Source organism: Scatophagus argus, chromosome 16, assembly GCF_020382885.2.
Source record: "Scatophagus argus isolate fScaArg1 chromosome 16, fScaArg1.pri, whole genome shotgun sequence".
Classification (NCBI taxonomy): Eukaryota; Metazoa; Chordata; class Actinopteri; family Scatophagidae; genus Scatophagus; species Scatophagus argus.
The window spans coordinates 8171557-8190546 of record NC_058508.1 but is presented as its reverse complement, the minus strand read 5'-3'; the positions used below and the strand labels follow the sequence as shown (position 1 = coordinate 8190546).

Here is an 18990-nt window from a genome sequence, read left to right as displayed (position 1 = left end):
ATAAGATTTTACATTCATTTCCTTCATCCAAGAATGAAAACAGATTAAATTTATCACTGTTAATATGTAGTTATTTGAATCCATGTCTGCATGTGAATGGCAGACCCCATCGGCGCCACTAACAATGAAAACTACTGAACACTGAGCAGAACTTTGCACGGACTTTGAGTATCAGCGTCTGAAAATCATTGCATTACCAAGATGCTGTCAGAAAGTCAGATCTGACAGAAAATCTGTAAGCATCAGGTCACTTCATGTCTTCAGTCTCTGCGAGCTCATATTCATTTCATATTTGAATGAATAAGAATGAATGGCTGTTTTACAATTAAAACCCAGTTGCTTCACTAAATAATTGGCAGTAATGTTCACACAAGTTCTAGGTAACACGCTACAACATGAAAAAATACAAAGTATAGTCCTGAATACGCCAAATAGACTTAAAGGTACCAAACCGTACCCACCCCGCCCCCCCACCCTCACCCCAGGTACCTGAAACCCCTCCCAATAACACACCAGCGCCTAGCAGTGATGCACCCATTCCCAAGCCAAAATCCTGAAAGGACAATACTTCTGTATTATCCGTCAGTTCATAACATACAGTATACCAACCTAACTATCCAATCGGTGACACAAACTGGCTAATGTGAAAAAAACAAAAAAAAACTGAATTCATTTGATTTCAGACTGTATTCAGAATAAGGGCTTATTTCTTTATAATTACACTCATCTGTACTGTTGCCATGTGAGTCATTAGATGTCAAACCCTTTTTGCTAGAACTAGAACACAGAGCCAGTATTTGTTAGCTGACATTTTCTCTCAGTGTAGCTCGAGGCCCTGGACACTCGGGTCACATTTAGATTTCTTTACTACCTTAAAGTAAAGAAAACATGAGTTACAGTTTCACCTCGCAGCTTTGAAATAAGTACACACTAGTGCATGTGTACATGTGGCCAACAGGATCATGAGATATCACTGAAGAAACAAAGAGTTGTTTGGGTGCGCCATCGCGATACTGACAATAAACTTTGACTAATATATGACAAAAGGGATTCCTGCCAGCTGCAAAGATGACTGACGAATCTCACTTTGCAAAACATCCTGGAGTGAACTTAAGAATGACATAGTATTCAATATATAATGAGTTTTATACAACAATTTCATGCATTATTATCATGATTACTTCTAAAACTCTTGAGCGCCCCTGTTGTCCCACTGCTGCAGTGCCTCCTCTGGTCTGCAGAGGGCGCTGTTCACACAGGATCAGCCAGAATAGCAGGGCAAGGCATTCTATTATTATATCGCTCTTAATATTAAGTTTGATATTTGGCTCTGTTCAGAAAAAAAATCTTAGGTTCTTACCTAATAATTCAGATATCTTAATGGGGCACTGATATATATTTAGATTTGGAGGAATTATTCAATGGTGTGACAGATTTAAGATTTCCTCCTCTGCGCTGAAACTTTGAGACATGTTCAAGAAAATAACTCTTATGCACGTCGAAGTTTAATTAACTACACACATTCACACACTTTCACACAAGCACATACAGACCCACGCCTCTCTCGTGCGTGCCAGCACAGGTTCACCCATACACGTGGATGCAATCAAACACACCAAATCTAGAGATTCGCTGATGGCAAGTGTATGTGAACCACGACGCAGACACAGCTACACACCGACATGATTGGGCATTTTTACTATTTACATCAGGGCCATTAGTGACCACATCCGCCCAACCCTGTGCCTGTCACCATGGCAAGAAATCCCCCCCCCCCCCCCCCCCCCCATTGCAGGATCAATGAATAAGCCAGCTAACATCTCATAAACAGATTTTTCTTTTGCCTGAGACAGCACTGTAGCCTCCAGCACTCCAACCTCCCTCACTGAATAAAAGTTCTTCTTTTGCCCTCTTGCTTTGTGATTACATTACACCTTATGGACATTAACAATGTAGTAGTAACGTTGTAATCAGAAGACAGTAATAAGAACGCAGGGCAGTTTGTCAGCTTCTCAAACGTAAACATAAACAGACCTGACTTACCCAGAATCTCCCCAGTCGCCCCAATTTGTACGCACAACACTCAGTATAACACTGCCTCAAATAACACACTGCATACATTCCCTGGTACCATGGATGGATTGTAAGACAAAGAGACCCTGGGCACATGGAAAAGACCCCCCCGCCCCTCCTTGATGGAAACAAGACCCTCAGACTGAAAGACACAAAATTGACTACAAATATGGCCACCTTTCTTGATGGTCATTTTGAATCTCTTTAAAGTTGTTGTTATCAGTCTGTGGTCTTTTTGCATCTTAGTAATTGTTTTGTGTCTTTCTGTGGTCGTTTTGCATCTTTTTGTAGCTGTCTGATCGGCTTTCCAACAAGAAATTTCAAAAGTCGCTTCATACAGAGACTCAGTGGCTCCCTGACCCTTTTAACCTGTGCCCAGTCGTCCTATGCAACAATCCATCCATGCCTGGAACAGAAATATAATTTAAGATTAACAGTGATTCACTGGGGATCCCCAATCGATCTTAAGAGAAATCAACCTTGGAAAACCAGTCATACAGATTATGCTATCATTATGATGTACTTTGAGAATATTTTGCATTGTGATGCTGTTTTTCTTTCAAAAGGGCTAAAATAATGATTTCACCACATCAAGGAAGATCATAAATACCGAAAAGATGCTATAAAAGTTTTTTGATCATCACTAATTTTATTTAAATTGTCAACAACCTTTGTGGATGAAAAGTTCTCTCAGGATCAGTTGGATATACACTTCACCAGTCAGATCACCAGTTTCAATTTGGAAACTTGCCTGAGATTTGTAAGTACAATTAAAAGACTAGTATGTCATTTGAGACAGTGCCTACAATTGGTCTAAACCTATCCTACCTACAGTACAGTATATACCTACATACAGACCTACATAAGAGTGTGAGATATTGCACTTGGTCACAAAACATTGTCATTGTTGTTTCTTTTTTACAGCATGTGGAAACCTACTAAATTAAGTCACTGTCTGAAACACACAGTACAGTATGGCACTTAGTTGATCTCTAAGTTTGATCTCTAAACATGCAGATTTAATACACTTCACTTTGACTGCAGGAGGGAAAGATGGAGGAAAGTCTGTACTGTAGACAAAAAGAAAAACAAAAGAACATTCCCCGTGCTGTTCGGCATGAAAGGGGATTTTGACACATCAATGAATGAAAAGAATAAGATGAAGGTGCTGTATGTGAGTGCCTTCTGTACTATTTTTAGTAATCTAATACTGCTTTGTGGTGGAGTCACTCACTTGTTGATCCCTTCATCTCTCTTGTTTTCTTTAAAAAGGTGTTAATACTGCATAAAGGCCTCTCCTTTTACATTTCCTCCTCTTGTCTTTGATCTGAGGACACTAGTAGGAAATAAGAGTTTGAGATAAAGGTCTAGAAAAGTCCAGATGAAGCTGGAATGTTAAGGAAGGAAAGGGAAGGAGAGGAAGAAACAAAGAAGAAGAGGCCATTTTTTTTGTTTTTAAGCTCTTTAAACAGTTATTGAAAACTCAGCCCAGATCAACTCATAAACAACAGCAGGTGGTACATCACAGGAAGCAATTTTCTGTCACTTTCCTCTCATCCCTCTGCCGACCTTCCTTTTCCACCATCAGATCTATCTTATCTAGTAAATGGGAACCTGGTACGTGGGTGCCGCGTTGTTCTCGGTAAATGGCGGGCTCTGGTAGGTCTCTGTGGTCTCAGTGGTGCCGCCTACTGGTGAGTTGGAGGGGTACGGCTGGGTGGGCGCACCGCCGTCCAGGTGCTCCGTGGTGAACAGAGACATGTCTGTGCCAAGCAGATACTTCTGGACAGCACGCACTGTTAGGCCAGCCTATGGGAATAAAGGGGCGGGGGTCCAATAGAGGAAAAGATCAGAAAAAACAACTCTGCATTAGTCAGAGTAAGCCAAACTAAATCGTCAAAACTCAGTATTCATAGACAGATATTAGACAGGAAGCCACCTTTAACATAGTTGAAAATAGTTTGTTTTACATTGTGTAATTGCCTCTATAGAAATAAGGTTGCCATAACTTCATTCGCCTTAAAGACACAGTTCTACAGTTTGGAAAATGTGCGCCATCATCATCACTGATGAAACATTTACTCTTTTAGTCGAGCACAATTCAGTGAAAGTATGACCACTTTCTCACCTTCACTTTAGTCAGGAGCAGATTACTGTCAGTAGTTTAGCTCATGAATGGATTATCAAAGGGGCCTGCCAGACACAGGCGCAGGGGCCCCACTGGTCAGGGTGCCTCTAATCCAGAGTCTCTGTTTGAAGTGTTATTAACTTTTGTCTTTGGAGACTCAGATTCCTCAGTCAGAAGTGTGGATGTGCTGATCACGGTTACTCAACTTGACTTAATATTAAGATATTAACATATTTAAATCGCCTTACCTACTAAAAATTATTTTACTAAAAATAAATCATACGGAGTTTCAAACCCAAAGCGGCACTTTAATCTGTCTACAATGTACCTTTGGTCATCTTTCCATTAACAATACCCATAATTCAACTGACTCCTGCTGAGCCTTTCCATACTTTCCATTCTTTGTCTTACTATTTGAACTTTTTTTTATTGTTGCGTGTATGTACATGTGTGTGTGCCTCTGTACTTATGTGTAGTTAGATATTCTCACCCAGGTGATGATGGAGAAGAAGGAGAAGGCGATCGCAGCACGGGCTGCATCTTCCCCCTGGTGGAGTGGCAGCTCATCAGCTGTGGTCCGAGACCACTGGTTGGCCAGGAAGCAGAAACTTACAAAGTACAGAAAGGTCCAGAAACCTGACAGAAAGCAGAGGAACAACAGTAAGAGTAACAACAAGCAAAAAACAGGTGATTTCCAAGTTAATTTAACACATGAAAAACACCAGATGCAGGTGCTGATTTCTCAGATCTTCATCCACAGTTCTTTGTTCCCTTTAGAAATTAAAAAGACCTTCCTTCTCTGTAAATTTACATGTTTCATTTCTCTTGGTGTGAAAAAAAGCAGTCATCTGAAACAAAGAAGTGGGTCTAGTGGGCTACATTTTTGGCAGTTTGGGGAAATCTTTTTAATCGTACTTTTCAACCTGATCAGGCATTAGTAAGGACAGTGTTTTGTCTCTACAGTATGTGTAAGGGCCACTTGCATTTAAAAACAATTTCACACCTATGGAATCACAGGCTAAGTATGAAATGTCCAAAGTGCAAATGCTGTGTTTTTTGCACCTCTTGATTCTTGGCAAGCTGTGAGTAGTATGTCAGTAACTGGAAATAAAAATTATTTCTGCCAATTCTGGACACGATTGGCTCCTCACCAGAGAAGCCGATCTCAAGCATTACAGCCTTCTTCCTGTCTTTGATAGAGCTGATAGACGCGAACTTGTAGTCGAGCAGGCCGAAGAAGGAGCACGCCAGCAGGCCCACCAGGCCCACGAACACGCCATAGTTGCAGGCGTCCGCATTCTTGTTGAAGATACAGTGGAGACGCTCGCTGCCGAAGTTAACGTAACCCTCGTTCACAATGCAGGCAAAGACGACCAGGGAAAATATCTGTGGAGAGGGGGACACAAGAGGAGGAGAGGGGGAAGATGGAGGAGATAAAGTGAGGAAGGAGGAAGAGGTAAGTTGTAGCCTAAACAATTAACGCATCTCTCTGATATTCTTGCCGCACACAAACGTTGTTGCAGGCTCATTGGAAAAGGGATTGTGGCAGAGCTACTCGAGAGCCTCTCTTTGAGCGTGCTCAGACCAAAGGCATTAACCTAATTTCCTCTCTTTCTCTCTGAAGAGGTGGATGCTTCACTTCCCCTTAAGAATCACACAGTCCTGAGGGTATGTGTACACCAAAGTGTGATGAAGGTTGGTACAGCATTTTTTTTTTGTTGTTGTTGTTGTTATTGTTTGTTTTTGTTGTTTTGTTTCATTTTTATGAATAACACTTTTGTTTCAGTCTGATCTATAGTTAAGTCTCTGAATTTCTTCCTACCTCTGTTGTGGACTCACGCTGACACTGATCAGCTGACTAACACTCAATGGCAGAACAGGGCCATGTGACACACACACACACACGCATGCACTCACACTTGGGGGTTTGGGTCATATGACGGTGGAGGGACACACAATGGGACAATGCCAGGCCCACATTTTAAACTAATCACATGTGTAGATATACACACTCAGGTGCTTTTAGGGAGTCGGTGTGATAAAGCTGCTTATATGAATCAAAGTACTGCTTCTCCACTGGTTTCTTCATTTGAATTTAAAAACACGACAGCACACGTACAGCGTCATTTTAAAGTCCATTTAAGGGAAAATCCAGTGAACAAACATTTTGATGCTGTCATATTTTATCAATCTGTGCTACTTTCCCCGTGTTCTTCTTTAGTCTCCTCACTTCCACCGTACTTATCTCATCCGCTTCACACTGTGGTTTTCTTGTTCCTTAATTAGTAAATATATTGCAGTCTGCTGTAGGTTTTACACAGTTTAAAGCTGGAGGGAGCAGTGGCACCTCTGCTTCTATTGGAAAAGGATTTACAAATACTGTACTTATGTAATTGTACTTTTACTTGAGTATTTCTGTTTTGTGCTCCCTTATACTTTGGGGGACCACTGAAGAAGACTTGTACTTGTAAAGGAGTATTTTTACAGCGCTGTATTGGTATTTTCACATTAATAAATTAGTTACATTACAATTAGTAATTGTAGCAACACAGATGAATATTATGTGATTTGTCATTATGTACTTTAGAGGTTCACAGCTACAATTGGGAAAATTTACTTTAAATCACATTAGACCAAATTGTTTTTAAAAATGATAATGTATGCTATTTGGACTTAAGCATTGATTTTTCCTATAGGGCTCTCTTGTAGGCCGACGTATCCACAGGGCTCTGCAGTAAATCCGCTCTAACCTCTTGTACACGTATTATGTATTTAATATGTACACATTTCACACGCCCAGAGACCAGACACTCGCGCTGTTGATTAGCCCTCTCCTCGGTGTGCTTCAGAGGAGACCTTCTCCGTGTCACCCAAAGGTGATGCGCTACATCAAACGTCAGGGCACGACGCATCTCCGTGGCCCTGCGTGCGTAAGGATGACCGCGGACCAATCACAGGTGGGATGACGGACGACGACCGTTTAGGGTAAATCAGCAAAATTATGAGCTGGAAATAGGATTTCCGATATAAACGAAAAGGTGTGTGTTGTAAATGATCTTTCAGAGACGAAAATGATGACAGTTGTCACGAATAACAGGAAGGAGGATGTAATGGATCTGCCTTTCTCGTTCTCTACACAATCCGGGTCCAGTGCACATCTTTAACTGTATTAATAAATCAATTATGAAGCCAGATTTCCAGATTTTTTAAAATGAGGATAGGTCGGTTTCTGCCCCAGAAGGAAAAAAAAACCATCTGTAGTGAGATCAGTTTCATGGTCAGGGTGTCAGACAACCAGCAGGCCTTGGTTACACCCTGTACGGTATATTTCTATAGAAACACACTCCGGCAGAAACATTCATTCCATAGTTTCCATTTACACCCGCTGCTTATCAATTATCGCTGGATTTCTGGGGTCTAAATTTGCAGTGAGAACACGTCACGGGTCTCGCGCAGCAACGACAACAGAGTGGACCCCCACACATATGCACACACATACACACAGACATCCACACGAAAACAGCAGCACCGGAAAAGCCCGCTCTCACCCAGGACAGCACTCTGAGGATGGTCTGCGGCTGTTTGACGAAGGCAATCAGGTCGATAGTGGACCCGGCCCGGCCCGCTCCGAACGATCCCACTCCGTCCATCTTCTGAGGTTCTCTCTCTCCCTCACCCTCTCTCTCTCTTTCTGTGTGCGCTCCTCGCGGCGGCTCCACGCTCTCGGCTCCACGGCAGGATGGATGCGCTGCTGCTCTCTGCTGTAGGGACGGGTCCTGCGCGCGCACACAGAGGCGCGCGGGCTCAGAGGAGCGTGGGGAACGTGCACGGACCGACGTCCCCCGCGCTGCGATAAGCCAACAGAATTTGACATTGTCATGCCTAAATAACTATTCGTTTAACATTACATTTCACATTAAAGTGACTGTGATTCACAGGAGAAAAAACTGTCAAACTTTAAAGCTCCAAAATCATTTCCCATAATGCAAGTTGGTGGCATCTTTGCTGAACTGTTTCCCATACGTCCCTATGTTTCAAACTCCATGGCTGCAGCTCCAAATGCAGATTTTCTGTAAATTGTTTTCTCAGACTTCAGAGCCACAAACAACCATATAGAAACGTTTTCACAGACTGACAAGTACATTTACAAATTTCTCCGAGTGCACAGGCGGCGGAGTGGCCCTTGAAGGCAGATTTTGCATTACATTATTGATTTTTGAGGGAGGTTTTCCTTATCCACATTGAAGGTCTAGGGTAGAGAGGGTTGCATGCAGTTGCATGTTATAGATGTTTGTCCCATAGCAGGACCTTGTGTCAAAATACACACAGTGCATACACTTAATTGTGTTAACCCAATCATCAACAAAGGCCCACAGCTCAGCTCTGTAGTGCAGATTTTCAAGACGCTGAGGTCACTGGTGCCCTTCACACCATAAAATATGTTGTTGCACAATCAGTCAGGTGTTTTCTTTTAATCCTCCTGATTAGACCTCAGTTCAGGCTGAGGTTGGACAGAGGTATTGTGGGTATTATAAGTGAGGTCATCAAACCTAGGGAATAAATTTAATTGTCCCATAATTTTAATTGGAGGAGATGTCATAAAATGTAATGAAAATAAGTGCAAACACCTGTGTGGATAAACCATGGGTGTGTGTGGCTTTTAAAATACCCTAAGTCTTGTATATAAAATATATAAAATATCAACTCAGATACAGAAAACAGAATAACACTGTGAACATGACCTGGCCTCAGTAGCAGATGCAGGCTAAACTAAAATACGATCCTTAAGAGCTGGAGTTGCTGAGTGGAAAATCCTGCCTGAATTGTTCATCAGTCACAAACATTGCCAAGTTATAAATATGAAATGGAGAAAAGTCTCATGATGACGTCGTTGTGCCAAATACCACAACACAGTATAGTCATGAGCCACTTGTCATGGGGCATTTACCAATTACTATGGCCTCAACGATGACCGTTCAGCTGAATACGCTACTGTCTCAGCTCAAATAAAATGAGCTTGACCTTGGAAATTTATTTCATCAGTAGTTTGAATTAGAGGAGAATAAGATAAGCATATATGTATTAGACAGGAAGTGATTCAAACCGCGACTGAAGATGGAAACTGGTCGTAGATGTACTGTATATATAAAAAGAGGACGTGGAACAAACACAAAAACCCTTTTTAGGATCGTGATGACAGTGAAACAAATAGAAGCAGTGGAGCAATAGATATGTTGAGTGCATGTGCATCCTCTGTTGGTTCCTTAAATAGCAAAGAAATGATCAGATAGTTTATTAATAACTCACACAGATCAGGTCACATGCCAGGTGCTGGCCTCAAAGGATCTTAACTAGAGGAGAAAAAGCTTCACATGGGGCTCAAACTAACAGGTGCAATTACCTATTTATCCACTAATCTAATACCTGCTTATTGTGTCTTTATTCTGTAACCCGTTACATGTTACTGGAGCCAAAAGTGGTTCAGAGTTGCTTATTTTGTCAGACCAGCACCAAAAACATTTACATGAAACACAAGCAAATGATCACTTTTGAAAAACCATCATTAACAAAATATAATAATTTATACTTTATCTAATGGCTTAAATGATCAATTTAATTATAATGATCCATTTCTGCACTAAATTAGGCAAATAAATTAACATACTCCAAATAACTGTGAAAATACATATTTCTGACATACTTAAAAGTATCCTATAAGCGACAGCTGACACCATGAGATTTATTCCTAAACATTTTTCACACACTAAGAATGTTATGTTAGGTGTTGTGCTTGTTATGCTGTGTTAAACAAGACAACTTGTACGAAATCAGGAGACAACATTTTAATTTACTGCTTTTCGGAAAAGTCACGACTGAAAAGAAGACCCAAAAGCCTACACAAGAAACTAAAAATTAAACTAAACTAAACTAAAAAAAAAATCATCAAGAGATTTAGTGAAACTTCGCAGTGCTTTACAATCACAGAAGAAGTATCCATTTTTTTCATTTTTCTTTCATTTTATTGTCAGATCGGGGATATTATCTGATCACAAAAAACCCCACATATCTCTCCTCACAGAACGTTTCTCCCCAACACAGATGTGAGCTCCTCTTTGTGGTGTTGTTACTCAACAGAAAGTTTTGCATCGACTCAGTCGCAGGAACCATCTTTCCATCCATCTCTCCACCTCTCGTCCACACGGGAGCAGTCAAACTCTGGCTTTCCCAGCCGGATGTTGATGTCATTGTGGATACGACAGAACCACTGAGATAGAGTATGGCGACTCCCGGTGTCCGGTTGATTGGTTTTCAATCTGTGGGAGGAAATGTAACAGCTGCAGATAAGAAGATAAGGAGACAATAAAAAGCTGTGGTGCTCAACTCTGCTCCAAAGATGGTTTTGCTGTCTGGTTGTACAACTACATCTTTATGAACCTAAAAACTTGTGGCGTACTGGTCAGCAGTAATTTGATTTTTAAATTAAGGAGTGAAACTTTGCAAAATCACTGCTAGGCTACACACTCCATGTTCAGATGCTACAACCTAATATGTGCCTCCATGTTAAATCTAAAGCAGCAGTGTAGTCTGACCTGTCCCTGAGGTCCTCTGCACACTCCTCGCAGGGGAAGAACTTGGAGAAAAGGTTGATGAACTGCTGCATCTCTTGCTGCTGCGTAGAAGACGGATGGTCGGGGTAATATGCTGCCATAGTGTGCAGGAAGGACCAGGTGTTACGCCCCAACTCTCCCCTGTCCAGAGGACACTGTGGGTCTTGTTGTGTCTCTGACTCTGCAGCTGGAGTCTCCTGGAGAATCATACAGACATGGGTATCCAAACATAAGCATGAGCCACTAATAGCAGAGTCAATCTGCTGGTAATTCAGCATGAACAGCAGCCTATTGCACCAAGTGATTTGTGGTCGTTTTGTGGAAATATGTGTACTGTTCATATCCTATCCTATAGGCTGGTTCTTCAGCACAACCAGAAAAGGGAATCTGACCCTTGGAGGTAGCATCACATAACTATAAAGCTTAAACTGAAACTGCAATGGACCAGCTGTGGGGACATTTTTTCTGCCCATTGGGTCCCATGGGCCTGTGGCACTAGGCTATAGGACGAAACCCAATTTAACAACCGCGGGACAGCAACCTTTCTGATAAAAAGTACTATCTTCTAGTCAAACCAAAACTTTACTATAAAAGTAATGATCCCACAGGAAAAAAAAATCCTGCCAACCCGCGTAGACCTCATGTCACCTGTACAGCAGTTGTCGCCTGTTTCTTCTGGACCTTCATCCACGATTTAAAGTCCGTGCAAGCCCTACAAGGCTTCTTCTTCACGTCCCCGGTCTGCCCCTGCTCCTTCGCGGAGCTGTCCTCCGGCTGTCTACCAGACACTGCAAATGGAAAACCTTCAAACCCGGGCGGGTTGGAAGATTGTGATCCTTTCTGTCCTGTGGGCGCAGCCATGTTCGCTATTATCTAATAACCCAGACTGACCTGTAATATCGATACACGTCAGGAATGTCCAGCTGATGAAACGCAGCTATCTCTAGCTGGACACATTATCGCTTTTGAATATTGTACTCTACCGGGCGGTCAGTGCCATGGTTACCCTGCACATTTCCCGGTTGTTGTGAGCGATAAAGATACACGACACATAACGTGCGTTACTGTACATTGTTTCACCCGGAACTTTTATGAGCACGGACCGTTTTCCGGTATGTGATGTCAGTCATCTGTGCATGCCGCGGAGTGTATCATCTGTCAAAGTGTACATTTCTATCATTTTACAATATTTTTAAGTCTTGTCATTATATTTGTTTTATGCGGATTCTCATTGAAGGACGTGCGTGTTGACAAACATTGTTTTTCATGCGGTTGGTCAACTGTTAAGTGTCACTGGTTAGCCTGGTGGCTAACAAAGCTAACGTCTGTGGAGTGACACGTTTCTGTTCTTATTTTCTCTCCTTGGCAGTGTAGCTGTAGTCCAGCTGAACTGCCACAATGGGGATCTTGGAGAAAATCGCGGAAATAGAGAGAGAAATCTCTCGGACACAGAAAAACAAAGGTAAGCGATTAACAGACGGGGGCTAACTGTTAGCTACACAATGAGCGAACTTATAGCCAGCTGTGTGTGTGTGTGTGTGTGTGTGTGTGTGTGTGTGTGTGTGTGTGTGTGTGAGTGAAAGAGAGAGATGTTATTGTTTCGTTGAAATTTAATCTCACAAATTCAAGGAGAACCGACACGTTAAGTCTTACTACAAAATGGTTGCGCTGCCGTTACGGTTTAATAGCAACCTTTCGTCAGTTATCACCCAGATATATTTTGGAGCCGACCTTCCTTTTAAACGCTGAAGCCTTCGTACACTCATCACAACTAACAGAATAACATCTTTCCATTCACTCCTCCAGCCACTGAGTACCATCTGGGTTTGCTGAAGGCCAAGCTAGCCAAATACAGAGCTCAGCTCTTGGAGCCTTCCAAGTCAGCAGGGGCCAAAGGTGAAGGCTTCGATGTCATGAAATCAGGAGATGCTCGTGTTGCTCTCATCGGTTTCCCCTCTGTGGGTAAGGTATGTCAGCATGGTGGATATTTCTGGTATGGATACAAACAAACTAAGAAAATACGTAAGCAAGCCAGCATCCTTCTCACATAGAAGATAAGGTCAACAGGATCTTAAGATTCAACATGACTGGTTTAATCTTTTACTCTGTCCTGCAGTCCACTTTCCTGAGTTTGATGACATCTACAGCCAGTGAAGCTGCTTCCTATGAGTTCACTACCCTCACCTGCATACCCGGTGTTATAGAGGTACACACATGCATATTTGAGCACTTAAAGTTTTAAACTTTGTGTAACGATGTGTCATTTACATTGTTATTTGCTGTTGTTCAGTACAAAGGCGCCAACATCCAGTTGCTGGATCTGCCTGGAATCATTGAGGGGGCTGCCCAAGGCGAGTTACATGTTTTTGTGTTTTTAATCCGAAGTGTTATATCAGACAAACAAAATATCTACCAAATAACAGTGATTGTAATAGACTGACTTGACCTTTGGTAGGTAAGGGCAGAGGTCGGCAGGTCATTGCTGTTGCCCGGACAGCAGACGTCGTCATCATGATGTTGGATGCCACCAAAGGAGATGTTCAGAGGTGTGTGACACGTGCTGTTTGTAGGTGTGAGTGAGGCTGTTAGCGGGGGTTTGAGGGAAAACTGATTCTTAACTTTCACTTCTTCTTCTTTAACTTTGCAGAGAACTTCTAGAAAAAGAGTTGGAGTCAGTGGGCATCAGACTCAACAGGACAAAGCCAAATATTTATTTCAAGGTACTGTTGTATTTGGGAAGACTGCAGATGTTTACGGCCAGTTTCTGAGAGACGTGGCTCCTAAATATTGTCACATTACATACAAATTGCAAGGCAGTTTGACCAATAGCCACACTGAACTTGGCAAAAATGTGTGATTTGTCTCTCTGCAGCCCAAGAAAGGTGGTGGCCTCTCCTACAACTCCACAGTTCCTCTCACCCATTGTTCAGAGAAGCTGGTTCAGCTCATCCTTCATGAATACAGTATCCTTCACTCTGCCAGTATCAGCGTATTCCTCACTTTTCAGGACTCTTGTCATTTCCATGGTCTTCTTAATAACTCACAGTAGCATTTTGGACAATTTCTTTAACTCCTCATCCTCAGAAATCTTTAATGCAGAAGTCCTCTTCCGGGAAGACAGCACACCCGACGAGTTCATCGATGTCCTCGTGGGGAACAGAGTTTACATGCCTTGTCTATATGTATGTCAGTACTCATCATCTGGTTTGGGTCAAAGCTGGGCACCTCTAAAATTTGAAGTGTTTTGAAGCCTAAGTCCAAAGATTTTTTCTATAATATTTCAAACCCCAAAAGTCTATGTTATGAAGTTTTGGCAAATCTCTCTAGCATTGTCTTTTTTCAGTTATGCACATTTGTTTGGAGTCTCTTTTTTCACCTTTTTATCCGTGGTATTCACAGGTGTACAATAAGGTGGATCAAATCTCCATTGAGGAGGTGGACCGCCTGGCTCGCAGACCTCACAGTGTTGTCATCAGGTCAGACACGTGTATGTCTGTGTGTTAGTAACAACTGGCTTCAACGTGCCAGAGTTCGTCAGCATCCTCCTTTTTCTGTCTGTGTGTGTGTTGCAGTTGTGGGATGAAGTTGAACCTGGATTACCTTCTGGAGACGTTGTGGGAATACTTGGCTCTGATTTGCATTTATACAAAGAAAAGAGGAGGTACACACACATTTTCTCTCATGCACTCATTAAGACCGTCACGGGCATGTGAATGCATTTCTTTCGAAAGGAAATTTTTATTAAATTCCTCTTTTTTTTCTTTTAGAGCGCCCAGACTTTAACGATGCCATCATTATGAGAAAAGGAGCATCTGTAGAACATGTGGTAAATAAACACACATGAATTCACACGTATACTGTCAGTATCATTTGTACATACTCTACAGTAAACAGATCTACTGTATCCTCACTGTTTATGTTTGGAAACACGCCAAATACTGTTCTTCTTTCTACCCACAGTGCCATCGAATCCACAGATCCTTAGCAAGCCAGTTCAAATATGCCCTGGTTTGGGTAAGTTCACTGGTCATAAATATAGATGTAAAATTTCATTATGAAGAACTGAACAAAACTCGTAAAATGATTGGGTGTATGACAGGAAGGTTTTGACAATAATGCTCTTGATGTTCAGTGCAGCTCGTTTGACTTCCTTAGTTAAAATCGCTGTTGGCTCACTGCTCCAAGTCTCATTTTGAAATCTTGTTCACAAACAAACAAAAAGGAAAAGTCTGAACCGTATTGTTTTTTGATCCTGCAGGGAACCAGCACAAAGTACAGCCCTCAGAGGGTCGGCCTAACGCACGTCATGGAGCACGAGGACGTCATCCAGATTGTTAAGAAGTAAAACAAGCTCCCGATTGGATCGAGGAGGATGAGGAACAGTTTTGTTGGAGGACTTAAAATGAGAAATTCACTGTACAGCAATGAAAATAGCCACCATTCTTATTTTGGATATGAAAATCAACAGAACACTATGAAGACAGACAGGCCAGAGCAGGTTATGGAAAGGCGATGGTGTATTTTACCTTTTGATTGAGAAAAAATGATACATTTGATTCAGGAAGAAAATGGGGTCAAATTAATAAAGTCCATAAAATTTTAACAAATCCTTGTTTTTGCTTCATTCCTCTCAGTATCACCTTTATGTGTTATTGGTGTGTTTTAACTGCATCTCAGATAGATTAGATTCAGCTACATTAATATAATTCACCCGTAATGCCAGGAACTTTTTCAACACCATAAGCAGGAATCTGCGTTTTCTTTCTCAGATTTATGGAAGATCATCAACATAAGAATAAATAAATTACGTAAAACATGAAGATTTGTGAAATAATGAAAAAAGTATTAAAACTAATTATTAACTTGGATTTCATAATTTTTTTTATTTCATAATAGAATTGCAAAGGAGATTCACCCGTCTCCGTATTTTATACAAAGCCACATGCATGCGTGTGATGCAATAAGCCTCGCCATATGAGACACATTTTTCTTCCAAAAAGGTGTTGCAAAAGACGGCTGCTCCTCTCATGTGGACCCTGGCGTCACCATTAAGTAAGTAAAAACCAGTAAACAGCTTTTCACCCGTGTGAATTCTCGTGTGCCTTTTAAAGTCTGGCATCCAACAGATTCTTTTCCAACATGCAGTATGTTGCAGAGTCATGGCTTCTCCCCTGCGTGCATCCTCATATGTCTGTTCAGTTTTGACATTTCAATGAATCTATACCCGCAGATCCTGCAAAGGTGGGGCTTCTCCCCTGTGTGGATCCTAATGTGCCTTTTCAAGCTGTCGCTACGTCTGAAAGCTTTCCCACAGGTGCTGCACGAATATCGCTTCACGTTTGTGTGAATTCTCAGGTGTCTTCTCAATGCCTGTTTACCCTTATAATATTTTCCACAAGTGTCACATTTGAGAGAGTCTTTACTCTTGCGAGTGTTACAGTTAATCGTTGACATGGTGGGGTTGAAAGCATTGTTAGTGTGGATTTTGCTTTTTAATACTGCTTCGCTGTGGTCATTTTCCTCACAAGTAGGAGCCGACGTGAAGGTGTCCGTCTCCTGCTTCAGCACAAGCTGCTCTCCCTTGTTACTGTTGCAGAGCTCCTTCTGTTCTTCTTTCATCTGTGGAGGCTCTGCGTCCGCTTGGTCCAGACTGGAGTTCCTCTCCTGACTGAACAGGTGCTGCTCAGCGAGAACCACCACCTCCTCCTCGTCCTCCTCCTTCTTACAGACATGTTGCTGTGTGAGCTCTGGGCACAGGTAACGAAAAGGAACAAGATACAGCTGTGATGGTGAAGACAAATATGTCACATGAGAGCAAATTACTGCCAGTACATATCCAAACAAGGAGTGTTATTAAGTTAATGAAGTTTTACACACCTATTCTGTGCAACCTAATTTCAGGCTTCCAAGCGATATCAAGCAGTGTGCGCTGGCGACTGATCTCCTCCTCGTACTGGACGATAGTGCTTTTAAAAACTCCGATTATTTCTTCTGCCGCAGCTGTCAGTCGTTCATTGACAAACTCTCTCAAACACTCAGCTAAAGACATTTTTGCATTAACTGCAGTAACACGAAATAATTAGCTGCGTTAAGGCGGCAATATCGTCTTTCAGTTAATTCAATGGGTACGCGTACATAAAGCAACATGCATTTCTGTTATTTACTTCCGCTGGATGTCCCGCTGTTAAGTTCCGACAGTGGAAGTGCGGCAGGTTTCGTTCCACCTTCGACTGATTGCGTTTCACTCTAAACGTGTGTGTTTAATTATCAATATTAGACAGCCATTTTTGAATTAAAAAAACCCCAAATGAACAGAGGAGGACTAAGTATTGAAGTTATATAAATAAACACACCACAGTGTAGCTCGTGATGCATTCAAAGTGTTAAGTAAAAATACGGAAGTATTTGAAACATGCACCGATCAGCCACAACAACCAGCGACAGGTGAATTGAATAACATTAATTAAACATTAAAATACAGTATTCTGCGGGGAAACCTTGGGTCAGGGTAATCACCTACCTAAACATTCCACACCAATACATCTTTTTATTTAATCTCATGTTTGTTTTTCACCTTAACCTGCAAAGTAACTAACTGTAGCTGACATATTTATAATAAATAGTGGTGATTTATACCATATTAGCATTTACTTTAGTAAATAATGATGATTCCCGTTTCTTTTTTTTTTTGTTTCCTGTCCAGCAAAACGTGCATAGATCAGAGTGTAAAAGACGCGTTTCTATAAATTTACATGCCAATTTTTTTCCCTCTATGAATGTTTTTCATAGAGAGTCAGGAGAAATTACAAATAGTCGAGTATTTCATTTCAAACTCACTCGCACATTTGATTTCTATTTACTATGTATCTATTGTCCTCTAGGTGTAATAAATAGGTGCAGTAATTCTATGTGTACTGAGGTATGTATAACCTGTTTAAATGGTTTTTGAAACACACTTGTTGAAATGTGGTCTCAGTATGAAAAAGAAGTGAAATCTCTTTTTTTTGCCTCTTCACAAATAGAATAAATAATTTTGAAAGCTTTGGCTGACATGATTACTATGTTCTCACAACGGTAAGTGCTGAAAAAAAATGGAGCACTGCAAGTTTTTTCCCCTTAACTTTCCCCTTAGGTGTGAACTCAGAAGCCAGGAATAGGATAACATCAGTATTGTTTGAAAATAGGCCCTAAGGAAGGCTTTTACTTTTGGTACTGAACATTTTGAATGCAAGATGTTTTCATGCGACAGAATGTTGATAACATGTGGTATTACTTTTGTAAAAGACCTGAGTATTTCCTGCACCACTGCTTGCATGTACACCTCTTGTGAAAATTGTGCCCGTACATCATTTTGTACAATGAAAATCCAACACCCTTTTGAGAGAAGGGGGGCTTTGATGTAACTGCGAAACTCACTGTGTGGCTTCACTGTAGGACATTGTTGTTTTTGTGAGCATCCTGCACTTCTTTATCCCTACTTTGCTCTACAGCAGGTGAGGGTTGATCACCTCTGACCTCCTCCCCGTTGCTTCCAACCCTGCTGCCCAGCTGTTTGTGTCCCTGTCTCCAACGCTCCAAGGCAGGCTGACCAGAAAGTATGGACTCCCAGCCAATGCTCGCCATTCACTCACACACATGCAGGGACAATAGCACCATTAAATATTCACAAGCATCTCTTCAGTCTAGGAGTGGAGTACTGAGTGGGAGGCTTTACGAGAGAGAGAGAGAGGGGCTGTGAGTTGACACTGCTGGCCTTAAAGATGCCTTAAAGATGTCTCGCTGGAGTGAATCGTGGATGGAGAGATTCTGCTTTGGAATAACCTGAAGAGGAGAGGAATGATGGAGGGATAATATTGTGCAGAAAGAGAAGAAAACAAAGGTATGGCTGACTGGGTGTGTATTGTGTAGAACAGACATGACACTTGATGCTGCTTGGCTCCATATGGCATGGCTAAGTGTGTGTGTTTGTGTGTGTGTGTATGGTGCCAGTGTACATGAGCAAGCACTGGATGTTTAATTAGAGTCTTTTTTATCAGGTGCCTTTCCTTGTAGTTTGGTGCATTCAGCATGTTGTTTAAAGCAGTAAGTTGAATTTCTGAGCGTGATTTAGTTGTCATAAACAGAAAAAGTGGTTCGGAGACTTTGTTTGTTTCTTTTTAAACAGATGCATTGTAACCAGGG

General features: G+C 41.6%; 5 protein-coding genes across 11 annotated transcripts in view; 2 read left to right on the top strand and 3 right to left on the bottom strand.

Annotated features, from left to right (window-relative positions):
* Positions 1–483: 483 nt before the first annotated feature.
* syngr3a (synaptogyrin 3a) lies at positions 484–7980 on the bottom strand. Its single transcript, XM_046414619.1, has 4 exons — positions 7750–7980; positions 5353–5587; positions 4692–4837; positions 484–3882 (listed from the first exon to the last, which is right to left on the bottom strand). The coding sequence occupies exons 1-4, from the start codon at positions 7849–7851 to the stop codon at positions 3673–3675; spliced, it is 693 nt and encodes a 230-aa protein (XP_046270575.1). The 5' UTR covers positions 7852–7980; the 3' UTR covers positions 484–3672.
* A 1499-nt stretch (positions 7981–9479) lies between these two features.
* gfer (growth factor, augmenter of liver regeneration (ERV1 homolog, S. cerevisiae)) lies at positions 9480–11670 on the bottom strand. Of its 2 annotated transcripts, none has more exons than XM_046415381.1 (3): positions 11458–11670; positions 10792–11006; positions 9480–10536 (listed from the first exon to the last, which is right to left on the bottom strand). In XM_046415381.1, the coding sequence occupies exons 1-3, from the start codon at positions 11668–11670 to the stop codon at positions 10353–10355; spliced, it is 612 nt and encodes a 203-aa protein (XP_046271337.1). In that variant the 3' UTR covers positions 9480–10352. The 2 variants fall into 2 exon arrangements, with proteins under 2 accessions (XP_046271337.1, XP_046271338.1); XM_046415382.1 differs by having other exon boundaries at positions 9480–10515.
* A 113-nt stretch (positions 11671–11783) lies between these two features.
* Positions 11784–15416, top strand: drg2 (developmentally regulated GTP binding protein 2). 3 transcript variants are annotated; one of them, XM_046415376.1, is made up of 14 exons: positions 11784–11921; positions 12184–12271; positions 12616–12776; positions 12926–13015; positions 13100–13160; positions 13265–13355; positions 13457–13529; positions 13682–13772; positions 13894–13991; positions 14209–14285; positions 14382–14470; positions 14577–14635; positions 14770–14823; positions 15068–15416. In XM_046415376.1, exons 2-14 carry the CDS (start codon positions 12208–12210, stop codon positions 15152–15154), a joined length of 1095 nt encoding a protein of 364 aa, XP_046271332.1. In that variant the 5' UTR covers positions 11784–11921; positions 12184–12207; the 3' UTR covers positions 15155–15416. The 3 variants fall into 3 exon arrangements, with proteins under 3 accessions (XP_046271332.1, XP_046271333.1, XP_046271331.1); XM_046415377.1 differs by having other exon boundaries at positions 11787–11921; positions 12179–12271; XM_046415375.1 differs by having other exon boundaries at positions 11843–11974; positions 12179–12271.
* On the bottom strand, positions 15233–17000 carry LOC124073259 (zinc finger protein 90-like). The gene is made up of 2 exons (XM_046415380.1): positions 16687–17000; positions 15233–16556 (listed from the first exon to the last, which is right to left on the bottom strand). The coding sequence occupies exons 1-2, from the start codon at positions 16856–16858 to the stop codon at positions 15967–15969; spliced, it is 762 nt and encodes a 253-aa protein (XP_046271336.1). The 5' UTR covers positions 16859–17000; the 3' UTR covers positions 15233–15966.
* Positions 17001–17121: 121 nt separating this feature from the next.
* Positions 17122–18990, top strand: part of myo15aa (myosin XVAa) — a 45762-nt gene continuing 43893 nt past the window's right edge. For 3 of the 4 annotated variants that reach the window (XM_046415371.1, XM_046415372.1, XM_046415368.1), the window contains exons 1-3: positions 17122–17253; positions 18300–18404; positions 18491–18688. The gene's annotated coding sequence lies outside the window, so the exon portion shown is untranslated. The remainder of the gene's footprint in view (positions 17254–18299; positions 18405–18490; positions 18689–18990) is intronic. The other variant, XM_046415370.1, reaches the window with a different exon arrangement.

Excerpts from the sequence above, each read along its gene's own strand:
- syngr3a (XM_046414619.1), bottom strand. The coding sequence starts at position 7,851 with ATGGACGGAGTGGGATCGTTCGGAGCGGGCCGGGCCGGGTCCACTATC. Across the intron at positions 5,588-7,749 it reads TCCTCAGAGTGCTGTCCTGG|ATATTTTCCCTGGTCGTCTT; the intron begins GTGAGAGCGGGC and ends CCCTCTCCACAG. Across the intron at positions 4,838-5,352 it reads GCTTGAGATCGGCTTCTCTG|GTTTCTGGACCTTTCTGTAC; the intron begins GTGAGGAGCCAA and ends GCTTTCTGTCAG.
- drg2 (XM_046415376.1), top strand. The coding sequence starts at position 12,208 with ATGGGGATCTTGGAGAAAATCGCGGAAATAGAGAGAGAAATCTCTCGG. Across the intron at positions 12,777-12,925 it reads GTTTCCCCTCTGTGGGTAAG|TCCACTTTCCTGAGTTTGAT; the intron begins GTATGTCAGCAT and ends TCTGTCCTGCAG. Across the intron at positions 13,773-13,893 it reads GCTCATCCTTCATGAATACA|AAATCTTTAATGCAGAAGTC; the intron begins GTATCCTTCACT and ends CCTCATCCTCAG.
- gfer (XM_046415381.1), bottom strand. The coding sequence starts at position 11,670 with ATGGCTGCGCCCACAGGACAGAAAGGATCACAATCTTCCAACCCGCCC. Across the intron at positions 11,007-11,457 it reads AGGCGACAACTGCTGTACAG|GAGACTCCAGCTGCAGAGTC; the intron begins GTGACATGAGGT and ends ATGATTCTCCAG. Across the intron at positions 10,537-10,791 it reads GCAGAGGACCTCAGGGACAG|CTGTTACATTTCCTCCCACA; the intron begins GTCAGACTACAC and ends TCTTATCTGCAG.
- LOC124073259 (XM_046415380.1), bottom strand. The coding sequence starts at position 16,858 with ATGTCTTTAGCTGAGTGTTTGAGAGAGTTTGTCAATGAACGACTGACA. Across the intron at positions 16,557-16,686 it reads AATTAGGTTGCACAGAATAG|AGCTCACACAGCAACATGTC; the intron begins GTGTGTAAAACT and ends ACCTGTGCCCAG.